The following is a 27,554-nucleotide window of genomic DNA, read 5'->3' as shown; positions in this document are numbered from 1 at the left end:
AGCTACAAAAAAGAAAAAAAAAACAAAAGAATTTCCACAAATAAAATTAATTTTAATTCAAATAATGATTCGATTTTGGTTGGGTATTTTAATTTTTCAAATTTCAGCTTCAAACAGACCGATAACAGATTTTCTGCACATGTCCAGAGAGGCTGTTGTGAACGTGAGAAGCGCAAATATTTACTACGAATGGTTTATAGCCCAGTATCTGGGCACTCGATCACAAAACTACCTACTCTAGCTATTCTCTCGATTTAGTTTAGTTTAGTTTACCTAGTGTAGAACCAGTTTACAGAAATAACTTGTTTTGTACTAATAATAATTTGTTGATGTGAGGGGTCTTCTTTTATGTTTTTTCACTATATGAAAATTACTCCCAAAAGTACACCTCTTTGGGAAGATTATTCTTTTAGAATACCTTTTTTGTGATAAAAAAAAATCCCGAAAAAGGGTAAAATCCTCCCACTTGGCAACACTGGCACTTTTGTGACGGAAATCAAACAGTGTGTCCAACGTTAAAAAAATTAATCATAGCCTTCTATTATGCCAAAACAACGTGACCGGTGTTTACTTTCTAATAAAAAGGCTTTACTTCTAGACTGAACTTTTGAAATATTATTGTTTTAGCGCAATGTATGGGGAATTTGCCTTTGTTTTGATGATTTATAATTTGACACTTGAATAGTTAATCTAAGGGTTAATCTGAAAACAATGATTTTTTAGCTTACAGAGTAGTTCTGGGTATAATGAAATAAAATAATAAAGAATAAACTTAAATTGATTTACTCATTTTAATATAAAATGCTTTACGCTTTTTTTTGTTTTAGAGCACAACGAATAATTTCCAAGATTCCATCTGCAAGCTCTTTATCAGAATAAGGCTTTCCTAATTCAGGTACATGAATAAACATGGTTTTACTTTTATCTATGCTTAAAGAGGTATATAAGATGTATTCACAAAGGTATCTAAAAGAAAGTCAAATATGTACTTTTTTTAATATGCAAGTAAACAATATAATCATACCTGCCAGCATTTTCAGAAACACAGGCTTTAACTGGTAGGTTGGTGTTTAAGTAATCACAAATATTTTCAACATTGATGCCTACTTGAATGCAACTTTCTAAACTCTTTGCTATGCATTCAGTCCCTTTAGAAGGTTTATTTCCAAAATGATCACATCGCACATATCCTTCTTTATGTGCACATCTTTCTAACGTGATTTTATTTGCATAACTTGAAACACCAACATGTATCACCAGCTGAAAATAAAAATATGTTACACTTAAAAACCTAAGCACTCATGTTATACCTCAGGATTATATTTTTCCCACAAAGAGTACACCTTACTATCAACAAATTCATATGACACAGGTACTTCTTCTTTTATCACATTATATCCATCAATTTCAGATGGTAAAAGTTTCACTGACTGCCAGCTGGCATTCACTTGGTGTACACCAAAAGGTCCAAATCCTGTTACAATAATGTTGCCTTCCATTACCGCACTTTATCAGTTATCGTTCTAAAGTGTTATAACTTTTGTGTGATTGCCACATTATCAGTGTTTGCTGCTGTTGAGCTAACTCTATATTTATTTTTAAGCACTTTCATCTCATCCATATTTATCAACATTTGTATGCAACCAGCAAAACATCATCATTGATGGTGACAGGCTGTGGTGACAGGTGGCTGTAAATATAAATAGGTTAACCTAAAGTTTGTGTTAAATTTTCTGTTGCGGTGATCTTTAAAATGCGTTTAATACTAAAAACCAAGTTATGGTTTTCTAATTATGTTGTTAAAGTGAATAAAAGTCAATTTAGACACTTTGCAAAAGCACTGAGTCAAGAGCAAACAACTGTTGGCCCAAATCAAGAAACGCTCACAGGTAGAATTTTGCTATATTTAAATATTGAAAATGAACAACACCGAATGCCAGGCCAAAATACGTCAAAAATACTTGGAAGTGTACGCCAAAACACAAATCATTTAGGCAAATTAAGCACAAACGAAATTATTAATTTTTCGGGCGCCTTAAATGATCATGAGTTAACCAAAAATGAACGCCTATTAATAGTAAAGCAAATCGACCTTGAATGTTGTTTAAGACTGCCACATTTAAGTACTGTAGATATCTTAAAGATGTTAAATATTTACATGAAAGTATTTCCTAGTCGAATAACAGATTTTAAGTTTTATAAACACTCGATTGAGCAGTTGTCCAATTCATTACACCACCTGGCTAAGAAAGATCTCTTGCAGCTTATTTTTTATATTGGTCTCGCAAAGAAAAATTTGGACTCGCAAACGAGGATGCGACAGTGCATTCGAGTCATGGATAAAGATTTTATTGATAGCTTAAGTAGTGAAGAGTTATGCATAATTTGCAGCGCAACGTTCAAAACTAGCACTAAGTTAATAATAAATAAATTGTTATTGGAAAAAATAAAACAACATATTCACAATAATCTGCCTGTGTTAAACGACTGTGCATTGTTTGTAACATTAGTTAAGAGTTTAAGACATAATAGATATCAAGATGATAATTTGCTCAACACTATATCATATACGATATTTTTTAATAAAACATTTAGGCACTATTCGTTTCCCGCAATCTGTCACATCCTGGCCCTGTTTGCGGATTATTTTTATTACGACGAGAAACTTTTCCAAATGTTTACAAAAACTTGTTTGGACCAGCTCAGTGAAAGTAATTTCGTTTCAAAAGAGTTGCATCTTAGCGAACAACTTAGGGGAAAAGACATTAAGCGATTTTTATGGATAATGAGCATGTTTAGCGATCTGAAACTGGTCGATCACGGTGATATGAAAGATGTGATAATTCCTAAATTGATCGAGCGGATCAGGCTTGGAGAATTCGAAAGAGACGTCGATTCGTTAACTGACATTATTCTCTTTTGCTGGATGCTGAATTATCGCCCGTACGAACTAGTGCCTTATGTTTTAAATAAAAGAAATTTACAATTTGGTGAGTCGAGTTGTATGGTTTGAAAAATGCCGATAAAAGTTGCTTTGCAGTTAACAATTCCAAACGAAACTTAAGACTGAATCTTCTTTTATATGTCATTTACCTTGAAGATCCTGATCTCTCAAAGAAATTGGCGGTGAAGCCTGTCAGTATTCCAAATAACGTTTTCTCAGCTTATCAATTACATAAAAGGCCGCTTCTGCAAAGAGTGTTGAATAAGTTGAATGCAATAAGGAAGGAAATGAATTTATATAAGTTTGAGATGACCCAAGAAATTCCGCATTTGAATATTATTGGTATCACTGGATACAAAAACGAAAATGATAAAGCTGTTTATGTAGAAGTATTGGATGATTACAACCGTGTCAGAAATCTGGATGAAGATGTTCCTGTAGGTCTAATGGCCTTGAAACTACGGTTATTAGATCGTTCTGAAGAAGGGGTGTTAACGGTAAACTGTTTTTATTTGATCTCAAAATAACTGGTTTCATTTGAAAAATATTTTTAGGTGTCTCAGAGAGAAGTTGAAAATATGACGGATGCAGAACTAACCGATTATTTACGAGAAGAGATAAAGTTGATTTATTGAACACACTCGTTTATTACCATTTACAAGTATTTTTTTATTTTGAGGATTGTTACCATTTGAATTATTATACAGGCAAAAAAATGAGTAAGTTATGTGGTTGCAGCTACTGTTTACAAATAATTTTTAACTGTAATTTGTGGTAGAACTAGTCCTGCAAAAATATATTTATTTATTATTGTTATTTATTTGTTGTAATTCATATTACCACAATTTGTACCTATCATAATAAAGTGTGATGTTGAAAAGCTTTAGTTCTTTCAGATTTTATTATTCCCTTAATTCTATTTTGACTTACTAATACTAATTACAGCCTAGATTAGTTAATAAGTTACTTAAATGTAGAGAGATCCATCAGCTGGTCCCAAATAATGTAATGAAATTAAAATAACATCGATGATAGTCCACACCCCAAGTCCCCCAAAACTGAACAGTTTTCCAATCCCTTCCTGCCAGTGCCCCAGATAAAACCTATCAGCACCAAAGCCCCCTAATGTAATACTTAAAATTAAAGCAGTGGTCCAACGATAACCACCTGTCCAATTACACAAAACATTTTTCTTGAATGTGCGATTACCTTGAATTGGATTGTTCTTATTAAAAGAAATCAACTGATCACAACTTACCTAAACATAAAATATCACTTTTTACTGTACAATTTGTTGTGTAATTAATTCTTGGAGATGCTACTGAGTTGCAACTGGCTTTTAAATCACAAGTGTGCTCCCAAGGTTCAGTTTGGTAGCAATATCGACACATCCATGATTTTTCAAATATTTTCCTTCCCCTACATTCTACTTTCGAATTGACATTGCAAGTTGCATTCTGCACTTCACCATACTTGCATGAAGGGGTCATGTTGCAGGTCATGCATTGTGGATGTAGGTCTTTACAATCTAAATTTGAAGGACAGTGTAATATGGAGTCTATCTGTGAAGAAAATTAAGTAAATATTTAAAAATCTACACATTATCCCACATACAGGTGGAGGAGGTTGTTCGTCGTTGTCTGAGTTATTTTTATTTTGAGAAGCAGGTTTCGTTTCTGCCTTATTGTCAACTGAAAAAGAACATGTTAATTTGACATTGTTGCTATTGTCACATGTACAAACTCATTTGAATGATGCTAATGTTATTAACTATTATTGAGAGTATAATAAATATTGCTCGTCTTATGTTCACATGTAAACAGTGCATTATTTTTCATAGGTATTGCTGTTATAATTCTATGATACACTTTTTAGCTTTTTCACAACTTATAGGTTATATTTTGATTTCACAAAAATGACATTTGACAGATTAAAAAGTGTTTCTCCAGAGGCGTAGAGTTGAGTTTTTCGGAAGATTCGATTGTTGTTTTAAACAGTTTTATTGTTAGACATCAAATAATAGGTGCGTTATTTTTTCATTTTATTTTTTTAAGTCATTGTGTTTAGATCTTCTGGTTGTAAAAAAAACGGGAAATGAAACTTTTCCTAATGTAAATTTGGTTTTGTCCATTTATCAATTAATTGTCTACTTCACAACTGTCAAATTTATTTTTTTAAATGTCACTGAATTTTGACCATAATTCTAACCTATCTAATTATTTAAATAAAAAATTGTTTTTATTTCACATCTAAATTTTTTACTTTGGCTTATTTATTATATATCATCAGATTTTCTTCTAAATATTTATAGATTCTCAACTCAACTCATTGTTTGTTGAATATCTTTTAAAAACTGTTTTTGATTCATGGTCATCATGAGACTGCGTCCCAAGTTAACTGTAGTCGTTTACGTTTTTTATAATCACGATGGTACCTACGATTTAACTGGTCCAGTTAAAATCGTTAACTTGGTTGATTAGCGGATGGTTAAAGTAGTCAAAGAGCCAAATGAACAAAAAAATGAACTGGGTAACTGATTTAACCGGTTAAGGGGTTTAACCTGGTTAATTAGCTGATGGCTAAATCCGTTATAGTTATAACAGTTAGGTAACTTGATTAATTTGTTATTGGTTAGTGTAGTTCAACAAGAATTATTTATTAAACTCTGCAGCTATTGTGTTTTATTCAATTAATTTAATTAGGCAGTTAAATTTTTTTGCCGGTTTAACCATAAGCTACAGTTAAACTGTACAGCCCTAATCCAGATATATCTCCGATATTTAATTTTTAAATCAGACGCATATTTGGGAATTAATTGTAAATATTTATTTATTAAGAACTAAACATTTGTGACAAAACATAATCGCACCATAAATTCTTTCTTTCGAATAATATACACTCAGCCGTATATTAAAGGCTTAGCCTCATTTTTGATAAATATCTAAAACATAATTAATTAAAAAGTACGTTTATTTTCTGGTGAAAAATCTTTGCGTCGCGTATTGCGGTCTTCTCTGCTGAAGTGGTATATTTACTTCATTTGGAGACCTGAACACTTGACCAAGAGAAGTCTCCGGCCTGAATGTCGCTCTGGTCACTTGCTCTGGCACATTTTGCGTCACTCGCACCTGAAAACAATCGATTCATCTCAACGTTTACACCCATTAAACCATCTTACCGAGTTCCTATGTGCAACCGGGGCTCGATTTTCTTCATTTTGTTCATTTTCATTATTGTCCTCATAATAATTTTGTGGGTAAAATCTCTCCGAGTACCGGAGCGAGACATTGGGTTTCTGCTGGTACTCCTCTAAATTGACAGGTTTGTACAGATATTCATTGACGAAGTGGAACTGAGACGATTTCTCACAGATGTTATCACCACCAGGAGGCATACAGATGAGATGCACCTTAAAAAACACGAATTTAATTTTTAACTACACCGCACCAAATCAGTTTTACTTGGTGGAAAGTAAACCCTTCAGGACAAATCCAAGAGTGTTTGGCATTGTCCTGGCAGTAGTGGAACACCTCACATCCTAACTCTTCATCCGCATAATAACCAGTGTTCTTACTCGTGCAAACAAATTTAGACTGTGGCAGGAGAAGACTCAGACGATCGGGCTCTTCAATTTCTTCTTCGTCGAGTTCCTTCTGGTCTTTCTGGAAATTAACACATTCATTCCTGCCTTCAAAATTTTCAAGACTTTACTTCTCTGAGTGGCTCTTCGGGATTTCTGAACTGTTGTGGTCCAGTTTTGCCGGGTCTCACCACTTGCTGAATTTTCTGTTTAATGGGAATGGCATTCTGGTAGAGGTAAGGGTTTTCGGCGAAACTTCGTTGCTGCGTAGCAGCTGCATGTGCGTCTTCGTAGTCTTCAACTACTGATGAGAATGGAGATGGAGATCTAGGTTTAAACCCGCGCTGAAGAAGATGTCTGTTTTCGTTCGAGTATCTGGGATAATTTGGTAATTCTGAATCCTTCGGGAATCCATGACTCAGGTGTCCCAACGTTAACAATGAAACAACACTCAAGTACAAAAGCCTGAAATAAATAGAACATGACAAAAATTTAACTGTAGTAGTATTGCGGCGTGAATGCTTTGGTGAACATGCAAAGATAGTTAACATTTAGTTGACTATCGTAGCAGTCATTAAAGAGTTTCTGAACCGTTTCAGCGATTTTAATTATTGGAGTATGAAATCTACCTGACCCTGACGCAAATTATTTTTTAGCAGGAACGAATGAAGAAACTGAAAGTTATTTTTTATATAATTTCAATAATGCAAGCACTGTTGTCAGAATCTGAAGAGATTATGAAAAAAATATAATATTTCTCGTGTTGAGGTAGATAAGTATTTCTTTTTAGAAAACGAGGTCGGCATCGTCGACAGCAATCATTTAAGAAATTGAGACGCTATTTTGCTTTCCCCACTAGTCGCTATTTTATCAAACAATACACTGAATCTATTCCCAAAATTATAAAATACGGATAAAGACTTTGTAATGGTGGTATTAAAGTTTTGCTTCAATTTGCTTCCTCAATTAGGAAGAAACTTTTCTGTTGACCCGTTTCACGTAACAGTGTTATAGTCAAAGATAAATGTCTATTAATTTTCATAAATGTAATGAATTAGATAAGTAAGTAACCGTATTACCCACAAACAAAAAATAAATAAAATGCTGCAAGTGAAAGTTTATCTGGCAATTATTAATGTTGGTTGTAAAGTGTTAACTGGAAAAGTGGTACAGAAGTGGCGATTTTTATTCACGTGGCTTTCACTATGACACTTGTTTTAGTGGAGATTGATACAAATCATTTTGACAGAGATCAGAGATCGTTTTATGCTCAATGAAAATTAGAATAATTTTAGTGTTCGCTAATTGCATTTGCAACTTCCATTTATGCACCTCGAATAAATGACGAAACATTGGTATTATCTAATCCTAATCATCTTTTGTTACCCGTGAGACAATTTTTTACGAGGGTAATGCCTTCGGTAGTCTTTTCATAACCGCAATTACTCTTAGTACAATGTGGCTTCTAATTACTTTGCACCATTTGGGTTGCCAACACTTATATAATTCCATCATAAATAATTTATTTGAAGGAGCAGTATAACAGTCCGAAGACTGAGATTTCATTCACAAATATATTATCTGGACCGCTCTCTCCGGAGTCCACACCCTGTGTTACAAAATTTCGTCTGCAGCTGAGGTGACGAACTTTCTTTAAAAGCATTACATATTCGCATGAATACGCGTACGTAATTACAATGGTCGATTGTGGCCTTTGTAGGTGCAATCAAGTGCACCAGTTGGACAAATTCGGAAAGCAATGAACCGAAAGAGAAAGTGTTATTTCCATTGTTTTGAACCGGGTTTTGCTCCAAAACAGCAACTTTTGATGAAAGCTGAGATGTGATTAGAATATTATGGAAATTGATCCGGTGTAAATGTTACAGGAAACATAATTTTTAGATTAATTTAAATCCTGTTTCACTTTTTTTTTGGGAAGTAATGCAGTTTGACGCTCTTTACCACCAAAAAATTAATTAGCAAAAGTGTATTGCTTTTAAAAACTAGATTTTTCACTACTTGTCACTTTCTCTTTCATGACCACTGAACACGATCGATGAAATTTTAATCTTCACTTTATTTGCTTTTTCATTAATGTGCTTTAAGGTAAAGGTCTAGGTCAGTGTTTTAAGCAACTGCTTATTCTTCATTCTTTTCTTCGTTACTCAATTCTTTGGATAGATCGTTCAAGATGTTTGTAACGTAATATGTCTAATAACCAGGTAGTCGGTGACACTATTATTTAATTTTATATCAATTTGCGTAACGACAATTTTCTCGATTAATTATGGTTAGTTATATGGGTTTGGCAATATAATATAATGAAGCGGAAGAGAGCAAATATCAGCAAAAGTATCTCCACTTTTTATATTTAACAAATTTACTCGTAGGTATCATAATTTAGGTTTTTGAGAGATTTTATCAGATTAATTGCGAATAATTTAACTAATTCACAATCTTTCTTCTAGTGAAAAAACTTTTATGTAGTAGTTTGTAGTAATGTGCAGTTGTTACGTATTAACCCATTAGAAGTTAAATTGCGGAACTTGTTCCCAATAGAATGTGACTACTTTCATAAGATTTAACAATATATCATTAAGTGCAGAACTGAAAATAAAATCGGTCAAAACATAAATTGCAGCAGTTGCAACAACAATGAAATGATCAATTTTCATACAGTAAAATTTATTATAATAAAAATTAATAAATAAAAAAAAATAATTTCGGAAATGTAGTGCTAGATTGCTTTTCTTATCTTTCCAGATAAATGATTGATGAATATTAATTTTTAAAAACTTACGTCATGATAACTACTAGTTCCTACAATGTATCTATCACACACCGGTTCAAAATCACAACACAACGTTTACCAGAGAAATTCGTATCTAAATAACTTCGTACAAGAAAGCATATCGATATAGTGGGGACCGTCCAGCGCCTTTACTTTCCTCTTCTTTTTTGAATAATCTTGTAGAAATATTTGGTCCGTAAGGTTACATATCTGCACAATTAGGCCGCAATAATTGATATTATGTAATAAAACATAACGAGCATTATTAGCGGCTAAATTATCGGTAAAGTTTTTGGAGCGTTGTAGATCGTCTTTGAAAAATGAATTTGTGATGTCACGTTAGTTTGGTACAATTAAATGGGAGTAAAAGTAAATAATGGAAAATAAAAAACAAGGTTTGCCGATGCCAGAGGCACAAAAGTGAAATGGTATTTGGATCGAACTACCGTGCAGGTGTGTGCTGTAGACTGGAAAGGAGACATTTTCAAACAGGTCTTTTATTCATCAATTTTGGAAGATGTGAGGGAGGCTTTACAGTGGAAGTAATATAAGTATTCCTGAGTGGGTGTTTGTAAGAACTTCCGGATCTGCAGCGTATAATAAGTGATTCTTTACAGCTTTGAAAAACCCATACTAAATATATAAATTTGTGACCTCATAGGTATAGAAAATGCATTCACGTTGTTTAGGCTTAAAAGGCGATGAAAGTTCGAATTTTTGTTCGCACAATCAATTCATTTTCAAATATTTAAATAAATATGTACGTGGTAACTGTTTAAAACAATTTTATTTAGTTCTGTACGACTTAATAGATTATACTTACAAAAACAAACAATCTACAATACAAGAACCAAACCAAATCTTCCAAAACCAAACTTTAGAAAACTAATTTTAAACATGGAAAGATAAAGATTTATTGTTTCATATTTATATGTGTCAATAAGTCAATAGGAACACCTCCTTTTCTAATGGATGCCGGTGCACGATGCACGGAGAATTGCTGCACTCTCCATCACATGCCTCGGTTTTCTCTAATTTCATTTGAATGGTACCTAATTTTCTCATGTGGTTCTTTTCTTACTTCTGCTACATAAAAGAAATTCTTTAAATACGCTCACAGCAAAAATGAAGAAAGTTTAAATAAGGTATCTGGGAGGCTCAGGAACAAGCTGCCACGATTTATTTACCATTTTAGATAAAAGTTATCCAAATGGTCGCCCACCATAAGACCAAAATATGGGGGCGCTTCATTATACACAAACCACATATTCAGCTGAGTTTCAATGACAAGGTCTTGGTCTTCTAAAATGACAATGCTGAACAATCAATCGAGGTGGTAACAGTGTATTCTCTGGTAACAGGATTGGGCCCAGAATTCTTTTGATGGTCGATGTTGAAGCATTCAATATTTTTTCTTGCACTACAACAGTACGTGCTGTCCGCGGACCACCCCTGTTTTTTAGCGCAGACTGTTTATTCATTGCATTTGAAAACGAAATTGGAAAAATCAGTTGAACATTTTTTTGAGCTTAAATTTTAACGACATTCATTTGAATGTCGTTATGCCACTACTGATATTTTTTTTTATATTTATCGTGACTTCGTTAGTATCAAAGTTTCAATAACCTCATTTGTGGCAATCTCGATGTCCTAGGAAATACTTTCTTCGAATGTATCACTCGTTTTACTAGTGGTGATTGGTGACAGAACCGTGACAGAATTAAAAAACGCCTGCAGCCTATCACTTTGCTACTTTAGTTTGTGTAATATTTTTATTTATCATCTACTAATTGTTTCTTACGATAATAATTGATTAAGAATAAAGCATATGATAGTCGTATCGTAAATTCATATTACAATACGAGATCCGCCCTGTGGCCTCGTTGAGTGAATAATTTTCTTATCTTGTGTAGTAATATGACAAGTTACGATACTTATATCGTAAATAATATACTATTTAAAGGGATCGTAAAAAGTTAAATAATGCCTCTATAATTTATTGTTAGGATACCGTAAAAAAATTAAGTTAAAAATATGATTGAAGAATGTTTCTTTTTTTGCATTACTTAATAAGATTAACTGAAAACAATTTAAGGTATTTTGATTGAAATTTCTAGTAATATTTCTTTTATTTTTTGAAATAAAATTTAAATTAGGAAAGAATTTAGGAAAAATTATTACTAAAAGAAAAAAGTAATTTGGTAATATTCAATGATCACAAATAAAATACATAACACATGATTTAATAACTTTTAAATAGTCTGAATTAATGACGTGAGAGTTAACTGTTAGAACTAACAAAGTTAAATGATTATTACTGTTCTCCTTTTTTTATTATTAAATGGTTAAAAAATAATCTGCTTGTTGAATTTAGATTTACTCAATGCCAATGACAATTTATTACCTATTTTTTTAATTGGCTTACAATTATTTACAGTTTCAAGTCTAAAATAAAACCATTAAAAATTGACGTTCATAATCAATAAATCCATTTGTATTATTTAATTAAATTATTTGTCTTTATTGTGACATGGAAACGCGTTATGGTTGAATCTTATTATATAACCTCCCATTTAAAAAATGTATTTTACATAATTTCCTGTTACACTTCTAGTGATATTATTGTCAAAATCGCGAGTGTTGGATGATTTAACTTTTAGGAAATTTGAGTCAATGTTAGTTTAGAACGAGTCTGGACGGGAAAATAAATAATGTGGTTTTAGAAAGTAACACACAGGACGCCTTGTAAGAAGACAACACATTCTGCATTTATACCCATTACATAGTCTTTTCACTCTAAATTTTGTTAATTAGAAAAATTCGTAAAATTGTTTTAAATTTATGTAATTGGTATTTTTAAATAAACGTCATTTTCACGAGTTTGCTTGAAAAGGACTCGTTTAATTGTTCGTAACTTTTCAGAACCGGGGTTTTAAATGTCAAGCAACGCTGTCTGTAGAAGGAATTTTAAACTTCTTTCTTTTGATTTATTGACGATTAAGATTGGTAATAAAAAATACCAGCAACAGATTTTAGTTTTTGTTAATGAACTTGAAGAAGTGATGATGACGAATAAAATATAGAAGTAACAAGTTAATTGGAAGTACTAGAAGTGTCATTTTTTTGGGAAAAATCATTTTCCTAACATATTAATTGAGGTTGTCATGTGAACATTCTGATTATACCTACCCAATTATAACAGTCGCAAATCTGACACGTAATATGACAAAATTTTTAAATAACTCATGTAATTATTCATATAACTTAGTTTTTAAAATAGAGGCAATTAAGCCATAGAGTAAATAAATCGTTGAAGGGAAGCATATTTGATTAATGAAGTGAAAGTCCAAAGTCGGAAATGTTCAATTTTTCAAAACGAGTTCTAGTTTTTGAAATGATGAAAAAAATATTGGTATAATACAAACGATTATTGGATGTTGTGACGTTATGAATACTGCAAAATTTTCATAAAAGCTAAGAAACAAAAAATTTTTGAAATATATATTTTGTTAGTGAAATGATGTTCATTACACACGGTCTTAAGTAATGATTCATTACCACACGGATTGTGGCTGCTCGCAAAATTACATTAGCAAATTATGGCATAGGCTGTGAAGTTGCTATAATATATCACAACATTCATATCTTATATTTATTTTGAAATGTCATAATTCGAGAGTCTGTGTGCTGTGTTTTTGTTTAAAAAAGTAGTAAGAATGGATTTTGATAGTGGAAATTACGAGATTTGTACGTCCGTCGTAGAATTACCCACTCGGATGATTACAGCACTCACCTGCGGCTCTTGCTGAAAGTTTATTCTTGGAGGTAATAGCCATCATTACACACGTTCATTGTATAATATTCTATTGGCAACAGTGAATAATGTTGAAGGCAACGTAAACCTATTACGTTGCCTTTAAAAATGTAACAAAGAAGAAAGAAGACATTTAGATATAATAGAATAGTATTGCCGGATAAATAAATTATTTACATTTAATATGAAGCAGTAATAATAATAAAGTATTTACGGAAGTAATGTACTGTCGCGAGCAATAAATTTTGGTCGTCAGTGTCATGTCAAAATTTGGTTACATTGTCACAAATTTAAAAAAATTCCCTGCCTGATTGTGCCCATGTCAACAAAGTGTCAAAAGAATGAGAAAAAAATGACAATTAATGTCATGCAACATGACGATAGGTTATGATATTTACGACTGTTTTACAATGGAGCATTTTCGATTGCGTCAAAGAATGACCTTGACGATCAAAATGTATTGCTCTCGACTGTACATCATACACTAAACAGTGTATGTAACACAATTTTTGTGGAATTACTACTTTGGCTTACTCACTCAATTACTAGATTCGCCACCACTGGTGTTCTAAATTCGACACCTTTCTAAATGAGAGTTTTAACAAATCGATAAAATCACAAGTTAAAAACAGTTTGTTATTGCATAGTTTCGTGCAGTTATTCTAGTAGATTTAATAAAAAAATAATTCCGACATATTCGCTCATGTCAAATATACCTAAGTGTACATTATTTACTGCAATTGTGACGTAGATTTGAAAATTGGAAATTTCAAATCATCAAAGCTAATCAATTATTAGTTTTGTAACTGATAAAAGAACTAAAGACGAAAATAAAATGAATTGTGAAAATTTGCGGAATTTTGGTTACATAAAGTGCACAAAAACGTCAACACCATTTAGTTGTATTGTGGATTTTTAACGTTTTATCTACTAAATTGCAAATAAAAAATACAATCGTGAGCTGAACGAAGTGACCGAATGAAAACAATATAACTTTAGCTGCAATAAATTTAATTTCTTTAACAGATCAGTAGGTATCCAGCAACGGATTATTTTGTTATCTTCCCACCCATTTGTTTTACTTATTATTTTTTTGGGTTACGTATTTAATAATTCGACATGAAAGGATCTGATAAACAACAACGTGTGAATAGGAACTATTTATTACACAAATTGCACCAGGAAGGTGTATAAAAATATAAAATGTAGATAACATAATGTATATGTATCCATACGCATAAACAAATAAAATACAACAAAAATTATGCTTAAATGTAAGTTACAAAGATAATCTAGTAATCGAAGTCATAAGATTATGAAAAGATTGCTACGTAGTCACGTTACTCTTTTTTTGATTTTTTAAATTAGTACCAAGAACTATAAAATACAAATTTAATTTATAGAGTATTTTTGAAAACTTACACATGCTAATTTTTAGTTCATTATGTGAACATCTCACTTCAAACCTTGTTAGTTACAATAAAATTAGTCAAACAAAATTTACTACACAATACATTTATCCTGTTATTTGTGTGGGCTACGTTAAGATAATGAAATGTTACAACTATCACAGTTCCCGCAAAAACAAAAAGGTACGTACATTCAAATAAAGCAAAGAGTGTGTTGAACCATCTTATCATCTCAACATTGTAGGTACTGCTTCGCTTATAGCATGTCTCACAGCAAATAATTAATATAGTGTCTACGACAATGACTTCAATTTTCATTACATAACTTTTGGCATCGTCTTAATTTCATTCATACTGGAGTTACATTTGTCACAAGGTTTTATCAGAATTAGTTAACTTTTTTAAGCTTTGTATATTATAGTTATCAAAAGTTAAAAAGTATAAAATATTTTCTACTTAACTTTACGGTCAGTCTTAGTACTCAGTCTCAATAGGTTTGATAATCAGTCTAATATCCCTATAGTTATATGGAATAGCAAGCAGCAATCGTGCCTATTTGCTATTTAACTATTCTAACTAAAACAAAGTAAATAACTAACTTTTCTTGGCTATTATTATTACTGAGATAGCGGATTAACTACACTATAACGTTACAACTGAGAATGGTGCCTTGATCATGACAAGAGCACTTCTAAAAACATTGTTGATAACGTTATATGCCTTGATTGCGATAAGAGCACTATAAATAACTTGTATTGATTGATTAACTACACTAGAACGTTACAACTGAGAATGATGCCTTGATCGTAACAAGAGCACTTCAAAAAAATTGTTGATAACGTTAGACCTGAGATGTATGCCTTGATTGCGACAAGAGCACTTCAAAAAACTTGTGATGAAAACGTTACACCTGAAATATATACCTTGGTTGTGACAAGAGCGTTTCAAAAAACTTGTATTCTGTTATTTTCCCCATCGACCACTGCAATTCTTCCAGCCGGCGTCAAACAAATAGCCTGGGGTCTCGAGAAGGCACCTGGGGCCGTGCCACATCGACCAAACTTGTACTGAAATCCACCAAATCTGTCGTATACTAGAATGCGATTATTTTTCGAGTCTGCAATGACGATGTTGCCGCTGTCGTCAATAACAATTCCTTGGGGCCTAGAAAACTGATAGTCCCCATCTCCTTCCTGTCCTCCCCAGTACTGCGTCCTTTGAAATCTTTTCTGCAGGAACACGATGCGATGGTTGTTAAAATCGGACACCACGATGGTTTCATCAGGAGCAAAACAAACGCCTCTCGGAAATTCAAATGGGAAGTAACAGTTGCGTTGTTTGTTGCTGAACTTGCTGATGAACTCTCCGGTAGCGGTGAAGACTTGAACACGATCGTTGCGACTGTCGGAGACCACGATCTTGCGAGTAGTGCTGCAGGACACGTCCCAGGGGTAGAAAAATTTCCCGTTGTCCGATCCTTTGCTGCCAAAAGTACCGAGGAAATTTCCTTCCATCGTAAAAATCTGTATGCGATGGTTGTCCTTGTCGCACACGACGATCTGGTTGTCGACGTTGACGGTGATTCCTGCTGGACGTTGGAATTGTCCGTAGTACTCTCCTGCGCTGCCAAATTTGTACAAGAATCTACCATCGGTGTCGAAAACCTGGATGCGATTGTTGCAACGATCGGAAACTATGAAATGTCCCAACTTGTTGCAGCAGATGCCCCAAGGACGAAGAAGCTCGCCGTCGTTGCTTCCTGGTCTACCGAAGATCAACGACGGACGTCCCGACTCGTTGCGGAGAAGTGTGAGGGACATGTGACCATTGGGAATTTGATTCGGGAGCGCAAGTGCTTGGGCACCGGAAGTTGATGGTTCTCCTTCGGCTGATGGTGTTGGTAGCTGTGGTCTGGGACCAATTGCTTCCAATCTGTACAGGTTTATTGGTGCCTCTAGACGGCCCAACGACGCTATTATTCTTCTGTTGCAAGGTATGAACTCTAAATAATCACTCACGCAGGGTTCGACCGATAAATTTCTAAGATGATTCAGCTCATCGTTTGCAATTTCGTTTATTATGATGTTTTGTCTGACGTTGCCTGCTGTGTATGTCTGCAGATTTTTGCCAACGTAAACAAGTCTCTCAGAGACATTCGTAAGTTGTTGTACTTGTGTTTGAAGAGAAGAAATTCTTGAATGTTGTTCTTGGCGAATTCGGTTTATAACTTCTATCCTTCGTCTTCTTAGTTCAGCTCTGTATCTGCAAAAAGTGTTTACCGGACTTATACAGTTGTCCAAAAAGTCTGAAAACGTACGCATAATTTTTGAAAAAAATCTAAAGACAGGTCAATTAGTGTTTTAAAAAAGATTTCTGCTGATATTTTCTTTTTGGTCTTTTCGATGACCTTGAAAAAACAAATTAGGTTTTTTCAGAAAATTTCTTATGTACAGTCGATGGACAAATAAAACTGGGACAAAAATGACAATCACATAAGTCAAAACTTACAAATTTGCATCGTTTAATTACGGCTTTATGACAAATAGGTTAACTTTGGTATGACATATTATATAGACACTGAGAGATATATTGACAATTCAATGGTCTGATTTACATGGATTAAATTTTAAGTGTCCCAGTTTTATTTGTCCACCGACCGTACCTAAATTGAAAACTTTTTGACCGTCGGGTAGACAATTAAAAGATCTATTGAAAACGGTAGTAAAAATGCGACATTGCCATTTAAAAAACCCCTGATGACGTCATAACTCTTTCAAAGTCATCAAAAACAGCAAACAGATACCATCAACGGAAAGCTTTTTGAAAACGCTAATTCACCTGTTTTTGCGTTTTTCTCGAAAATCATTCGTTAATATTTTATTGGGGTGTTTCCAGACTTTTTGGACACACTGTATATTTATCAACAATATATCCTTCTACAGCGTGATCAACAATGACTGAGTCTGTTGGCAATGAAACAATTGAAAATACTGGTGATTTTTGTCTATTAATTGGCACTGACCACGCACTGACCGGATTTTTTAACTTGAGATGACATTAAAAACATTCTTGGTTATGCAGGTTATGTTTATACTATTACAAAAATGAACCTTCGTTGGTAAATTTTAAATTTGCCAAATTTCATTGTTACCAACAGACTCAGTCATTCTTGATCACCCCGTATTTATCACGCGCATTTCATACATACATACATTTCATAGTACCTAATGACTTATTTTACCACACGCCTTGTGGTACTATCGGCGCTATCGAAATGTGAACGCCAAATTTTCCTAGTGTGTGTTGTAGCATCAATCATAGGCGTGCGTTAATGTGTCAGATTTGTGACAATTTTCACAAACATAATTTGTCAACAGATTTAATTTATTTTTAAACAATATACATGCCACGACATTTGACCGATATGGGAAAAGCGAGGGCTGTTACCAAACTCGAGGAAAATTGTAAAATTGTAATAGAAAGTTATAGGTAATATGTAGAAATCTTTTCTTAACTTTCATACATATAGTACGCCACTGAACAAAGTTTTATTTAATGTAGAACAAAACAGAAGACGTTTCTATGGCACCAGAAATTCGTTCACATTTCGTTGGCGCCGATAGTACAGTTGGTTGCAAAAAAATCGGGAAACGAAAATTTTTCTAATGTAAATTTGATTTTGTCCATTTGTCAACTAATTGTCTACTTCACAATACCTATCAAAGAATTTAAAAAAATGTCATTGAATTTTGACGTTAATTCGAACCTATTTCTCCTATGGAAAAATTGTAAAAATGTGTCAATTTTATTCTGACAGTTTCCGTTTTTTTTTGCAACCAATTGTAATATAATCCATTCTTTATCTTGGTGAGTGGTCTTAGGAAAATTTTCAGCCGTCAAGTTGAATTTAGGGATTTTTGAAAGTTCCCATGGAAAAGTGCGTTGGTAGTTGTTGAAAAATATTCAAATATTACAATAATGTACAGTGGCGAGCACGGAATTTCGCACACATTGGACATTTCACTGACTTAATTTTATTAAAATGAGATACCTACTGGCGGCAGTTTCGTGACAGTTTAGGTGAAACATCAGTCATGATCACATATATCATGCGTATCCCACCTCATTATTGATTATAATGACAATAAAGCTTAGACTAGATAGTTTTTTTTTAATGACGTACAAATTGGCGTGCGAAATTCCGTGCTCCCCACTGTACTTACAGAGACGCCGCAAAGTCTTTCTATTTATGATTTTCCAGGTTGAATTGCTCATGATTCACACGCATCGGGACATAACCTCAAACGTGTCATCTTCACATCACATCGTTTACTAAAATTTTCATAACTTACTTGGGAATTTCAAAATGTTCTAGACCGACCACACAATCTCCGGTGAAATTAGGTCCGGTTTATGGTTTAATAATCCGGTTAATTTTTCAAACCCAAACGTCTTTGCAATATTGCCCGGCACCCGGCACGGGACGGGAATAATGTTGAATGTTCGGTCGGATTGACCGACGACGGACGCGCCGATAATTTTCAGACCGGGAACGGTTAAATTTAAGAATCGATGTGTACGGCTTATATATTTTCATTTCGCGACATAAGATCGCGAGATTTGGACATAAATGCTTGACGAAGACTCTGAATCTGAATGACACCGATGACAGTTAATATTTGATTTACACCACACACACATTTGGTGGAAAAAGTAAAACTTACAAAGCTACCCATGGCTTGCTTGATCGCATCGACCACTCACCAAGATAAAGAATGGAGTATAAAGTTGACTCAAGTTGCAAAAAACCACTTTGCATTTGCAACAGCACTTTTATGGCATTAGTCATTTGAAATTACTTTAAAACTGTACTTATATGGAAAATATTCAACCCAAACTATGATTTTCTGGTCCCTTTGTGCCTTTATTTGGTTCAGAAATATGAAAAAAATGCAGTTGCAAATGACAAGTGGTTTTTTGCAACTTGAGTCAACTATAGATGTTTTACGGCACGGCTCGCAGTAAGGTGAATAAAGAAAAAAAATGGACGAAAAATCTAGATTTTGCTGTTAATGTACTTGCTAAACTGTTTTAAATCATTTTTAATTAATAACAATTATTACTTACTGTTCAAATTCGTGGTCCACTTGTCTGAGTACCTGCTGCGTTTTCATCTTAACCCTTAAATGCATCGTCCTGTTATCATTGATTGCGATGGAAATGCGCTCCTTAATTGCGTTAACTTGGTCTCTTAATGCGTTCAGGTCTTGTGTCAGTCCTTCCTCGCCTCCTTCCTGTCTCAACTCGTGCTCTTCTGGATGAGCCATGACGCACTTAAAGTTCTAAAAGTTGTGTGTAAATCCCTTCCAATCGTTAATATTCTGTAAATTAATAAATATCTTTGTAGAAAGAAAGAAGCTCCGAAAGTCTGAAATCCTTACTTTTTTATTTGTTAGCCATTACATAATCGGTCCTTTACTCCAGTTATAAGCGTCAAAAGTATCTTGCATATTTTCTAATAGACTAACAAATATTTGCAGCAGGGGATGACGCATGTGCAAGTAACGAAGACATGTTGGGTGGGCTTAAGAAAAAGTATTCATTTCTAATGGGAAAAAAAAATCCTTTTAGACACGATAGATACTGAATACATACAATTTTATCAATCATATTTTATAATGAAGTTTTCACATGCATATATGTAGTGGGAAATTTTTTTACTGACACAGATCTCAAGAATAAAGACGAACCGTATGGAAATTTTATTTATTTTATTTGGAAAAAAAACCACTTTAATGCATTAGGGTGGAAATAACTTTTTTGAACTCGCTACCTTCAAAATGACATTTCGTGACATCAACAGTCAACCGCGAACGTCGATTTCGCGCACTAGTGCTTCAAAATTATTCAAAAAGTATTCGCCTTTTTGAGCATTCTGAAAATAATTTAACTTGATACATAATAATAAACTCTGCTTTACAAAACGCCATTTCTCCATTTGGATGTTGAAAATTTAGAAAGAGTAAAAATACATAAAGTTGACTCAAGTTGCAAAAAACCAATTTGGATTTGCAACAGCAATTTTATGGCATTAGTCGTTTGAAATTACTTTAAAACTGTACTTATATGGAAAATATTCAATCCAAACTATGATTTTCTGGCCTTTTTGTGCCTTTACTTGGTTTAAAAATATTGAAAAAATGCCGTTGCAAATGACAAGTGGTTTTTTGCAACTTGAGTCGACTTTAAATGGTTATTAATTCGATCGACAGCGCATGGAGAAAGAAGCGCCATCTATTCACAAAGGATAAAAGACAAATCAGACATGATGTTCGTTTCAAAAAATATTGTACAAACTTCGATGTGACAAGACGTATTCGATAGATTCGCGCAAATGAAGCACTCGCTCCTTCGCCGCTCGTGTTTATGTGTAATGTGTTTATGCGCGAAAAATATCTTTTTTGTTCGACACTGTCAGAATTTGAGAATTTTCTCCTGTGCGAACGGATTTTGATAAACGTCACAACTTGTCACAACGAAACGTCAAGCTAATTTTAATGATTTTAAGTGATTTGGAGCCTTTAAGGGGCTCGTCGAACAAAAAAACGTTGTATTCAACTCGTTCGTGTGTAAATTGGGCCCTTTTTGGCACTCGTGGACCTTTAAAACGCTTACACACGAACTCATTAAATAAACTACTATTTTCGCATTTGGTTCATAAATAACTATTCTTTCTGTACTAGTATGAAGAGAAATTCATAACATATTTAATCAAATCGATCAATAATAAAGAGCGTTTCTTAAGCGATGAATAAAGACAATCTTAAATACAGTACCTAATTCCTGAGATGGTTTGTTTGTTGTTTTATAGGATTAATTATTCAAGGAAAATTGTTCAATATTCGAACGTTCGCAAAGAATAAAACTTGTGTGATACACTTGTGCATTTAAGGCATTTGTTAAAATAGTATTATGTAATTCCTAATATGTATCTAATAATAAAATTTATATATTTTGGACAGATTTTGTATCAAACAAAGGCGATATTTGTGTTTTTGTAATAGATATTTTGAATTGATTTGACATAAAATTCTGTGGAATTATAATCATAAATTAAATCCAAATTAAAGCGAACTTACTCACTGAAATATTTGCATAACAAAGGCAATGTTTATGTTTTATATTAGGGAGCAGTAACCTTCACCCTTCCACCCTATAAATATTGTTTAGGTATTTATGCATTTTTGCCGAAAGAAAATCTGCTATATCCACCAACAACCTTGAATAAACATGCAACCCCAACCGACCCTTAGCAGGTAGAAAAAGTACAAAATCATAGCCAAATGTTTTTCATCTTTTAGATGCTCAACTAATGCGAGTATAACAATACGCTGCAAAACGCCGATGGTCACCAGATGTGGGGATGCCAAAACCAGTTTTTTTTAGAGAGATACAATACAGCACTTTCATGGTTGATCCTATTGAATTTCAGAAATCTTTTAGGACAAGTGTACCTCTGGGCACAATTTCTTGGCAATTGCCAACATTCGAGAAAAAAATTAGGGCCCTGCTTCAGGTTTCAGATCTTATCAGCGACGGACGGTTCGTTTCAGAGAACTCTTAATGAACAACTAAACTAAAAATGTTAGCAGCCTTCGAGATTATTTAATTAATTCCAGTTTCCTACCGCATCGTATCAAGAGAAATTAACACACTGAGTTTTCAAATTTTGAATGTTTCAATTCGCAGTTGCAAATAGAAAAGTATATTTGAAAACAAACTCAAAGTGAATCTGAATCCAAGAAAAAAAGTTTCATTATCGAATTATCAAAGAATTGAGTGGTGAATAAGAGGTTTACTCTTTCATACCTTAATTTAATAAAGGGTAAAATGACAATAATGTGACAAGAATAGTGATAATTATCCCTCTTACGTTAATTAATTCAGACACTGATTTCAAGACAATCCACTAACCACTAGCTCACAGTTCTTGTTGGTGCAAAAATCAGCAATCGTCCAATAAGGCAAAAAAGTTTAACAACTGATAAGATATGGTGACAATCAAAGCGGACGTTACCATCAAATATTTCTTTTTAAACTTGAGCTGACGTTATTAGCATTGCTGTGCATATGGGGAAGTGCAATATCAATTCTTATGTGATACCTATTTATTTCATGTTTGATATTACACACTTATTACAAGATACAGGCTGTTTCCTAAAAAACGCCGCAAACCGTAGTTCCGTTATTTATTATCCGATTTTAATAAACAAAAGACGCAATACAATGATTAAAAAACACTACAGAACGGCTTAATTTTTTTTCAACATTAACTGTTATGTCAGATAAGTGTCACTTTGTTCTTTTAAATAGAAACAAATATTTATTTATTTTTATTCTGGTAGAGAATTTTTTTCTGATTTTAATGATGCCTATTGACTCTGTCGGATGAAGATGTTTTTGAAATCTGAAGTAACATCTGAACATTACACATAGTGATGGGAGAATACACAGTCATTTTAAATTATTGTAGTCGAAGCAAGCCATGCCCATGTTATGAAATTTTTGCTGCCTCACTGTGAACTGTCAATTTTTGTTACTGTCAGTGTCATTTTTTAGGTGAAAAGTCCGATGAAGAGAATTCTATTTATTTCTTTCTAAATTAACGATTGAATCTAAGAATATTGAGTTGTTTTGCAACCGATTTAACTCCTATGTGTGAACAGTATGTGTTCACTTATTCATCATTTTTTATATGGAGCGGCAACCATAAATTTTACATTCAGTTTTTGACCCTGTATAAATTAGAATCACTATTTCGTACACCAAACTTGTTATACACGGCTAGATTATTTATTGCCTCATTAAATAATTTTAGCTTTTAATCACAAACTCACTTTTTGATCATTAAGTTACAATTGAAATGTCAATTTTTCAAAGTAATGGTTATGCCAAAATAAAAGCTAAATATCGATGCATTTGGGACCACTGGTCTCCTTTACACCCTACCCACAGATGAAATTGTTTGCGTAGGTCAGGATCAAAGGTGCTGCTAGATTCTATAACGGGACTAGCACTTTGGTGGAAGCAAAAGTGGATCGTTATATCCCAATACATGTGCCTATTGCAAGGACTTGCTTACATGACCTTGAAATCAAATTTCCGAAAAACACAATTTCAAGTTTTTTATACAATTTTGTCAATTCCAAACTTACGTCGGTGAGCTATTTTTAAAACTGATTTTTGCAAATATTTGCAAAACGCAAAAATTTACAGCAAGAATAATACAGTATACAGGAATCATTTTCAGAATATGTTTTGTACAATTTGTTTTATTAAAAAAAAAATGATGTTTTTTTTAACTTACATTCTTTAGCACCACTGTTTAGCACCACACACTCACTGTTAGGGAAGAACTGCGACCTTCCTTGTGCGTTAGGAATTTATGCATTTTTTCTGCCCTTCCCTTACTCAACTAAGGGTTGCATCTCCCTCCTTTCACCATCATGCGCAGATGACGCGAATGGTCCACTGCTAATATTTGACAAGAAAGAACGGTAAATTTCATGCCCACGCATTTTATACGGTTTTCAATTGGTCATCGTTGAAGCTGGAAAGGAGAAAACATAAAACAAAAACTGGTCCAATGTTGCCAATTTGGGGGTTTTTACCCGAAGACGGGGGCATTTTCAATGAATGGGGGTATTAGTGAGGGTTTTTTAATTTTTAGGGTAAAACAGGGGCTTTTCGCTTTCGAAGCGAAAAACTTAGATCATTTAGATGGGGACGGGCGGAAATAAATGCGGAACGGTTTTTTTATGATGGTCAAGGACACGTTGTAGCATCTCACCATCTCGGTCTCAGCATCTGGCTAACTACTAACTAGTTCCTAAACCGACTACCCGGGCCCGGACCAGGACAACCTAATACGACAATAGTGGAGTTCGAGTTATTTATGATGCAATTTATAGAGGCGGCTCTACGTCTACAGTTTTATTCGCCGAATTCCGGTAAAACTGCACCACAGGAGATCATGAAAAATATTTGATTTGTAATTTTAACAGTGACAACACATCGAGAAATTATTTATCGAGTTGACGCATATACGCAACATTTGTACCAGCAATTATTATAGTAAAGAATAACGTTGAATGTAATACTAATCATATATGTATTTAGGGCCTTGTTTGTTATACGTGTGTATCGATTTCATAATAATTTAATTAAATTTGACATTTCATTTTGATATAAATTTTTTCGCTGAAAAACTCCTACTGCAGTAGAGTGTTTTTTCACTATAAAATCAATTTGATTGGTCCAGATTTAAAAAACCCCGCAATTTAATTAGTTCAAAATTTTCGAGTTGGATTGTCAAGTCGAATACAATTAATTCGTGGTCTATTTTTTTCTGCAAAATTTGTTATTTAAGACATTCGTAGATTTTGCTTTTGGAAAATTACACTCGGCTTCTTCGTCGACTCGTGTAATTTTCGTTGCAAAAGCTATTCATGTCTTAAATGACAAATTTTGTTGGAAAAAACTACATCGGGTATTTTCGGGTATTTTCGTATTAGAGAGAGGGAAATGTCATAACGTGCATCTGGCAACACTGAACTGGTCGTAGTTCAACTTAGATAGAATGAAAAGTTGGAACAAACAATACAAACTGACAATTTACACGTGGTTATTAATTGACACTACACAAATCGAGTCGAGTCGAGTAAACACGGTGATTTTCGCTCCGCAATCAAACCAAAAATTTGGCTGTTGCGAGCAGAAATAAAAACCAAAACTCAGTGGTGACAGTGAAAGTAGTAAAAGACGATAGTGTTAGTGGAAGGACTAGAGGAAGAAGAAAAGAACCAAACGAATGAACGTAAAGTTTACTGTATAAATCGGTAGCAGAACCGTATCGTAAAGTGACCGGCAAGAAACAAAAAAGTAGATAAGCTTTTTCTCGTGCGAAGAAAAAAAAAAAAAAAAATTGGAAGAAAACCCTTTACCGCTCTGACATAGGCAACACATATAGCAAGAAAACGTTAGAAGGTGCTGCATAAAACCAAATGAAAAAACAAGAAGAGAGTGACGTCGAAGGGTACTCAACAGACGATAGCCGGAAAAGACAAAGAGAGGAAGAAGAGAACAACGAAATAAAGAAGAAAAGCAAGAAGACAGTCAGAACACCGCCGAAGAAAAAGAGAAGCGACACTGAAATGGAAGACCTGAAAAACATGATGCAAAAACTCATGGAAGAAGTGAAGGAGATCCGAAAAGAAAACCACAAATATCATGAGATACTAGACAAGCTCGCTGAAGAAAACAAAGAGATAAAGAGAGAAAACAATGAAATGAAGACCAAAATGCAATACATGGAAGATAAACTAGAACAAATGGAAAGACACCAGAAAAAGAACAACATAGTAATTTATGGAATGGAATTGACGAAAGAAAAAAATGAAACGTTGGAGAAAAAACTAGAAGAGTGGATCAAAAATAACCTGGGGATAGACGTCGAGATTGAAAGTGTATACAAAATCAATAAGGAAATGTACGTGGGACAAGTCAGTAAATATGAGAAAAAGATAGAAATAATGAAGAAAAAATCATGCTTAAGGGAAAACGAGAATAAAAAGATCTTTATAACAAATGACCTCACCAAAAAAGAACGAGATATACAAGAATGGATACGGGAAGAGGCAAATGCAGAAAAAGAAAAAGGCAATAAAGTAAGAATCGGCTACAAGAAACTAACAATAAACGAAAAAATATGGACATGGAACAGCAAGACATACCGACTGGAAGAACAAAAAGAACAAGTCAAGAGACCTCAAGATTCAAAAAACTAGATAAACATATACACGGAAATCAGAAAATGGAAAAGACACGGCACGGAAAAGGAACACGAAATAAGGAAAACTCAAGGAATTATTGGAAATTAGCAACATGGAACATAAGAGGACTAAGTGGAAAGGAGAACGAACTAATAGAAGAATGCCAAAAAATAAAAGTAGACATTCTGGGAATCACGGAAACAAAGAAAAAAGGACAAGGATCAATAGAAGTAGGAAACGGATATTACCTAATTTACAGCGGAGTACCGACAAATGAAAGAGCAAAAGCGGGAGTGGGTTGCCTGATAAACGAGAAATGGAGAAAGAAAATAGTAGGATGGACATACATATCAGAGAGAATAATAAAAGTTGAGGCGAAGAATGGAGAAAACCCAATAACAATAATAATAACGTATGGGCCAAACGAAGACGAAAAAACAGAAGAAAAAGATAAATTCTGGGAAGAAATGAATTTAGCTGTGGAAAAAAGTAATGGAACAGTATTCGTCATAGGGGACCTAAACGGAAGAGTTGGAAAAAAGGATAATACCACAATGGAAGTAATAGGAAAACATGGAGAAAATATAAGAAATGGAAATGGACGGAGATTAATAGAACATTGCATAGAAAACGATTTAATCATAGCAAACACCTTTTATACACACAAAGAAATAAATAAAATAACAAGAGAAGTACAAAGCAGATCAGAAAAATCAATTATAGATTATATAATAGTAGAAAGGAACAAAAGAACAATGATAAAAGACGCTAAGGTCCAAAGAGGACCTGAAATCTATAGCGACCATTACATGTTAGTAGCGAAAATAGCAGACGGAACGAAACAAGATACAGAAAAAAGAGCAAGGAATAAATCGAAACCATGCCATGAAGCTACAAAAACGTATAAGCTACAAGAAAAAGAGCAAGCTGAAAAATACAAAGAATATGTAGAAGAAAAAATCGAGCAGACAAAAGAAAAACAAGAACAAATGGGCATAGAAGAAGCATGGCAAACATTCAAAACAATACTACAAGAAGGAGCCAGAAAAGTATGCGGAACCGTAGTAATAAATAAAAATAAAAAACAAACAGCTTGGTGGAATGAAGAAATCAAGAAACAAATCAAGAAGAAGAAAACCAAATGGGAAATATATTTAAACTCAAGAACAAGAGAGTCCTATATGA

At 33.6% G+C, this 27,554-nt stretch overlaps 6 protein-coding genes across 7 annotated transcripts; 2 read left to right on the top strand and 4 right to left on the bottom strand.

Moving 5' to 3' along the window:
• Nucleotides 1-767: 767 nt before the first annotated feature.
• Nucleotides 768-1,499, bottom strand: LOC138123764 (pyroglutamyl-peptidase 1). The gene is made up of 3 exons (XM_069038558.1): nt 1,311-1,499; nt 1,025-1,260; nt 768-966 (listed from the first exon to the last, which is right to left on the bottom strand). The coding sequence occupies exons 1-3, from the start codon at nt 1,497-1,499 to the stop codon at nt 807-809; spliced, it is 585 nt and encodes a 194-aa protein (XP_068894659.1). The 3' UTR covers nt 768-806.
• A 254-nt stretch (nt 1,500-1,753) lies between these two features.
• On the top strand, nt 1,754-3,830 carry LOC138123750 (uncharacterized). Its single transcript, XM_069038541.1, has 3 exons — nt 1,754-2,990; nt 3,041-3,441; nt 3,499-3,830. Exons 1-3 carry the CDS (start codon nt 1,754-1,756, stop codon nt 3,577-3,579), a joined length of 1,719 nt encoding a protein of 572 aa, XP_068894642.1. The 3' UTR covers nt 3,580-3,830.
• On the bottom strand, nt 3,827-4,872 carry amx (almondex). Its single transcript, XM_069038556.1, has 4 exons — nt 4,688-4,872; nt 4,559-4,635; nt 4,203-4,506; nt 3,827-4,153 (listed from the first exon to the last, which is right to left on the bottom strand). Exons 1-4 carry the CDS (start codon nt 4,770-4,772, stop codon nt 3,912-3,914), a joined length of 708 nt encoding a protein of 235 aa, XP_068894657.1. The 5' UTR covers nt 4,773-4,872; the 3' UTR covers nt 3,827-3,911.
• An 875-nt stretch (nt 4,873-5,747) lies between these two features.
• LOC138124401 (uncharacterized) lies at nt 5,748-9,457 on the bottom strand. The gene is made up of 5 exons (XM_069039426.1): nt 9,325-9,457; nt 6,656-6,989; nt 6,406-6,606; nt 6,123-6,353; nt 5,748-6,072 (listed from the first exon to the last, which is right to left on the bottom strand). Exons 1-5 carry the CDS (start codon nt 9,327-9,329, stop codon nt 5,914-5,916), a joined length of 930 nt encoding a protein of 309 aa, XP_068895527.1. The 5' UTR covers nt 9,330-9,457; the 3' UTR covers nt 5,748-5,913.
• A 4,830-nt stretch (nt 9,458-14,287) lies between these two features.
• LOC138123753 (E3 ubiquitin-protein ligase TRIM71-like) lies at nt 14,288-24,107 on the bottom strand. 2 transcript variants are annotated; one of them, XM_069038545.1, is made up of 4 exons: nt 23,906-24,107; nt 19,980-20,143; nt 19,666-19,919; nt 14,288-16,800 (listed from the first exon to the last, which is right to left on the bottom strand). In XM_069038545.1, exons 3-4 carry the CDS (start codon nt 19,863-19,865, stop codon nt 15,483-15,485), a joined length of 1,518 nt encoding a protein of 505 aa, XP_068894646.1. In that variant the 5' UTR covers nt 19,866-19,919; nt 19,980-20,143; nt 23,906-24,107; the 3' UTR covers nt 14,288-15,482. The 2 variants fall into 2 exon arrangements, with proteins under 2 accessions (XP_068894646.1, XP_068894645.1); XM_069038544.1 differs by lacking the exon at nt 23,906-24,107 and adding an exon at nt 22,472-22,585.
• A 1,494-nt stretch (nt 24,108-25,601) lies between these two features.
• LOC138125115 (M protein, serotype 2.1-like) lies at nt 25,602-26,384 on the top strand. The gene has a single exon (XM_069040392.1). The coding sequence runs from the start codon at nt 25,602-25,604 to the stop codon at nt 26,382-26,384; it is 783 nt and encodes a 260-aa protein (XP_068896493.1).
• Nucleotides 26,385-27,554: the final 1,170 nt, after the last annotated feature.

Source organism: Tenebrio molitor, chromosome 2 (assembly GCF_963966145.1).
Source record: "Tenebrio molitor chromosome 2, icTenMoli1.1, whole genome shotgun sequence".
NCBI classification, from domain to species: Eukaryota; Metazoa; Arthropoda; class Insecta; order Coleoptera; family Tenebrionidae; genus Tenebrio; species Tenebrio molitor.
Note: the sequence above shows the minus strand (reverse complement) of the source record. Positions and strands in the feature narration are given on the sequence as shown.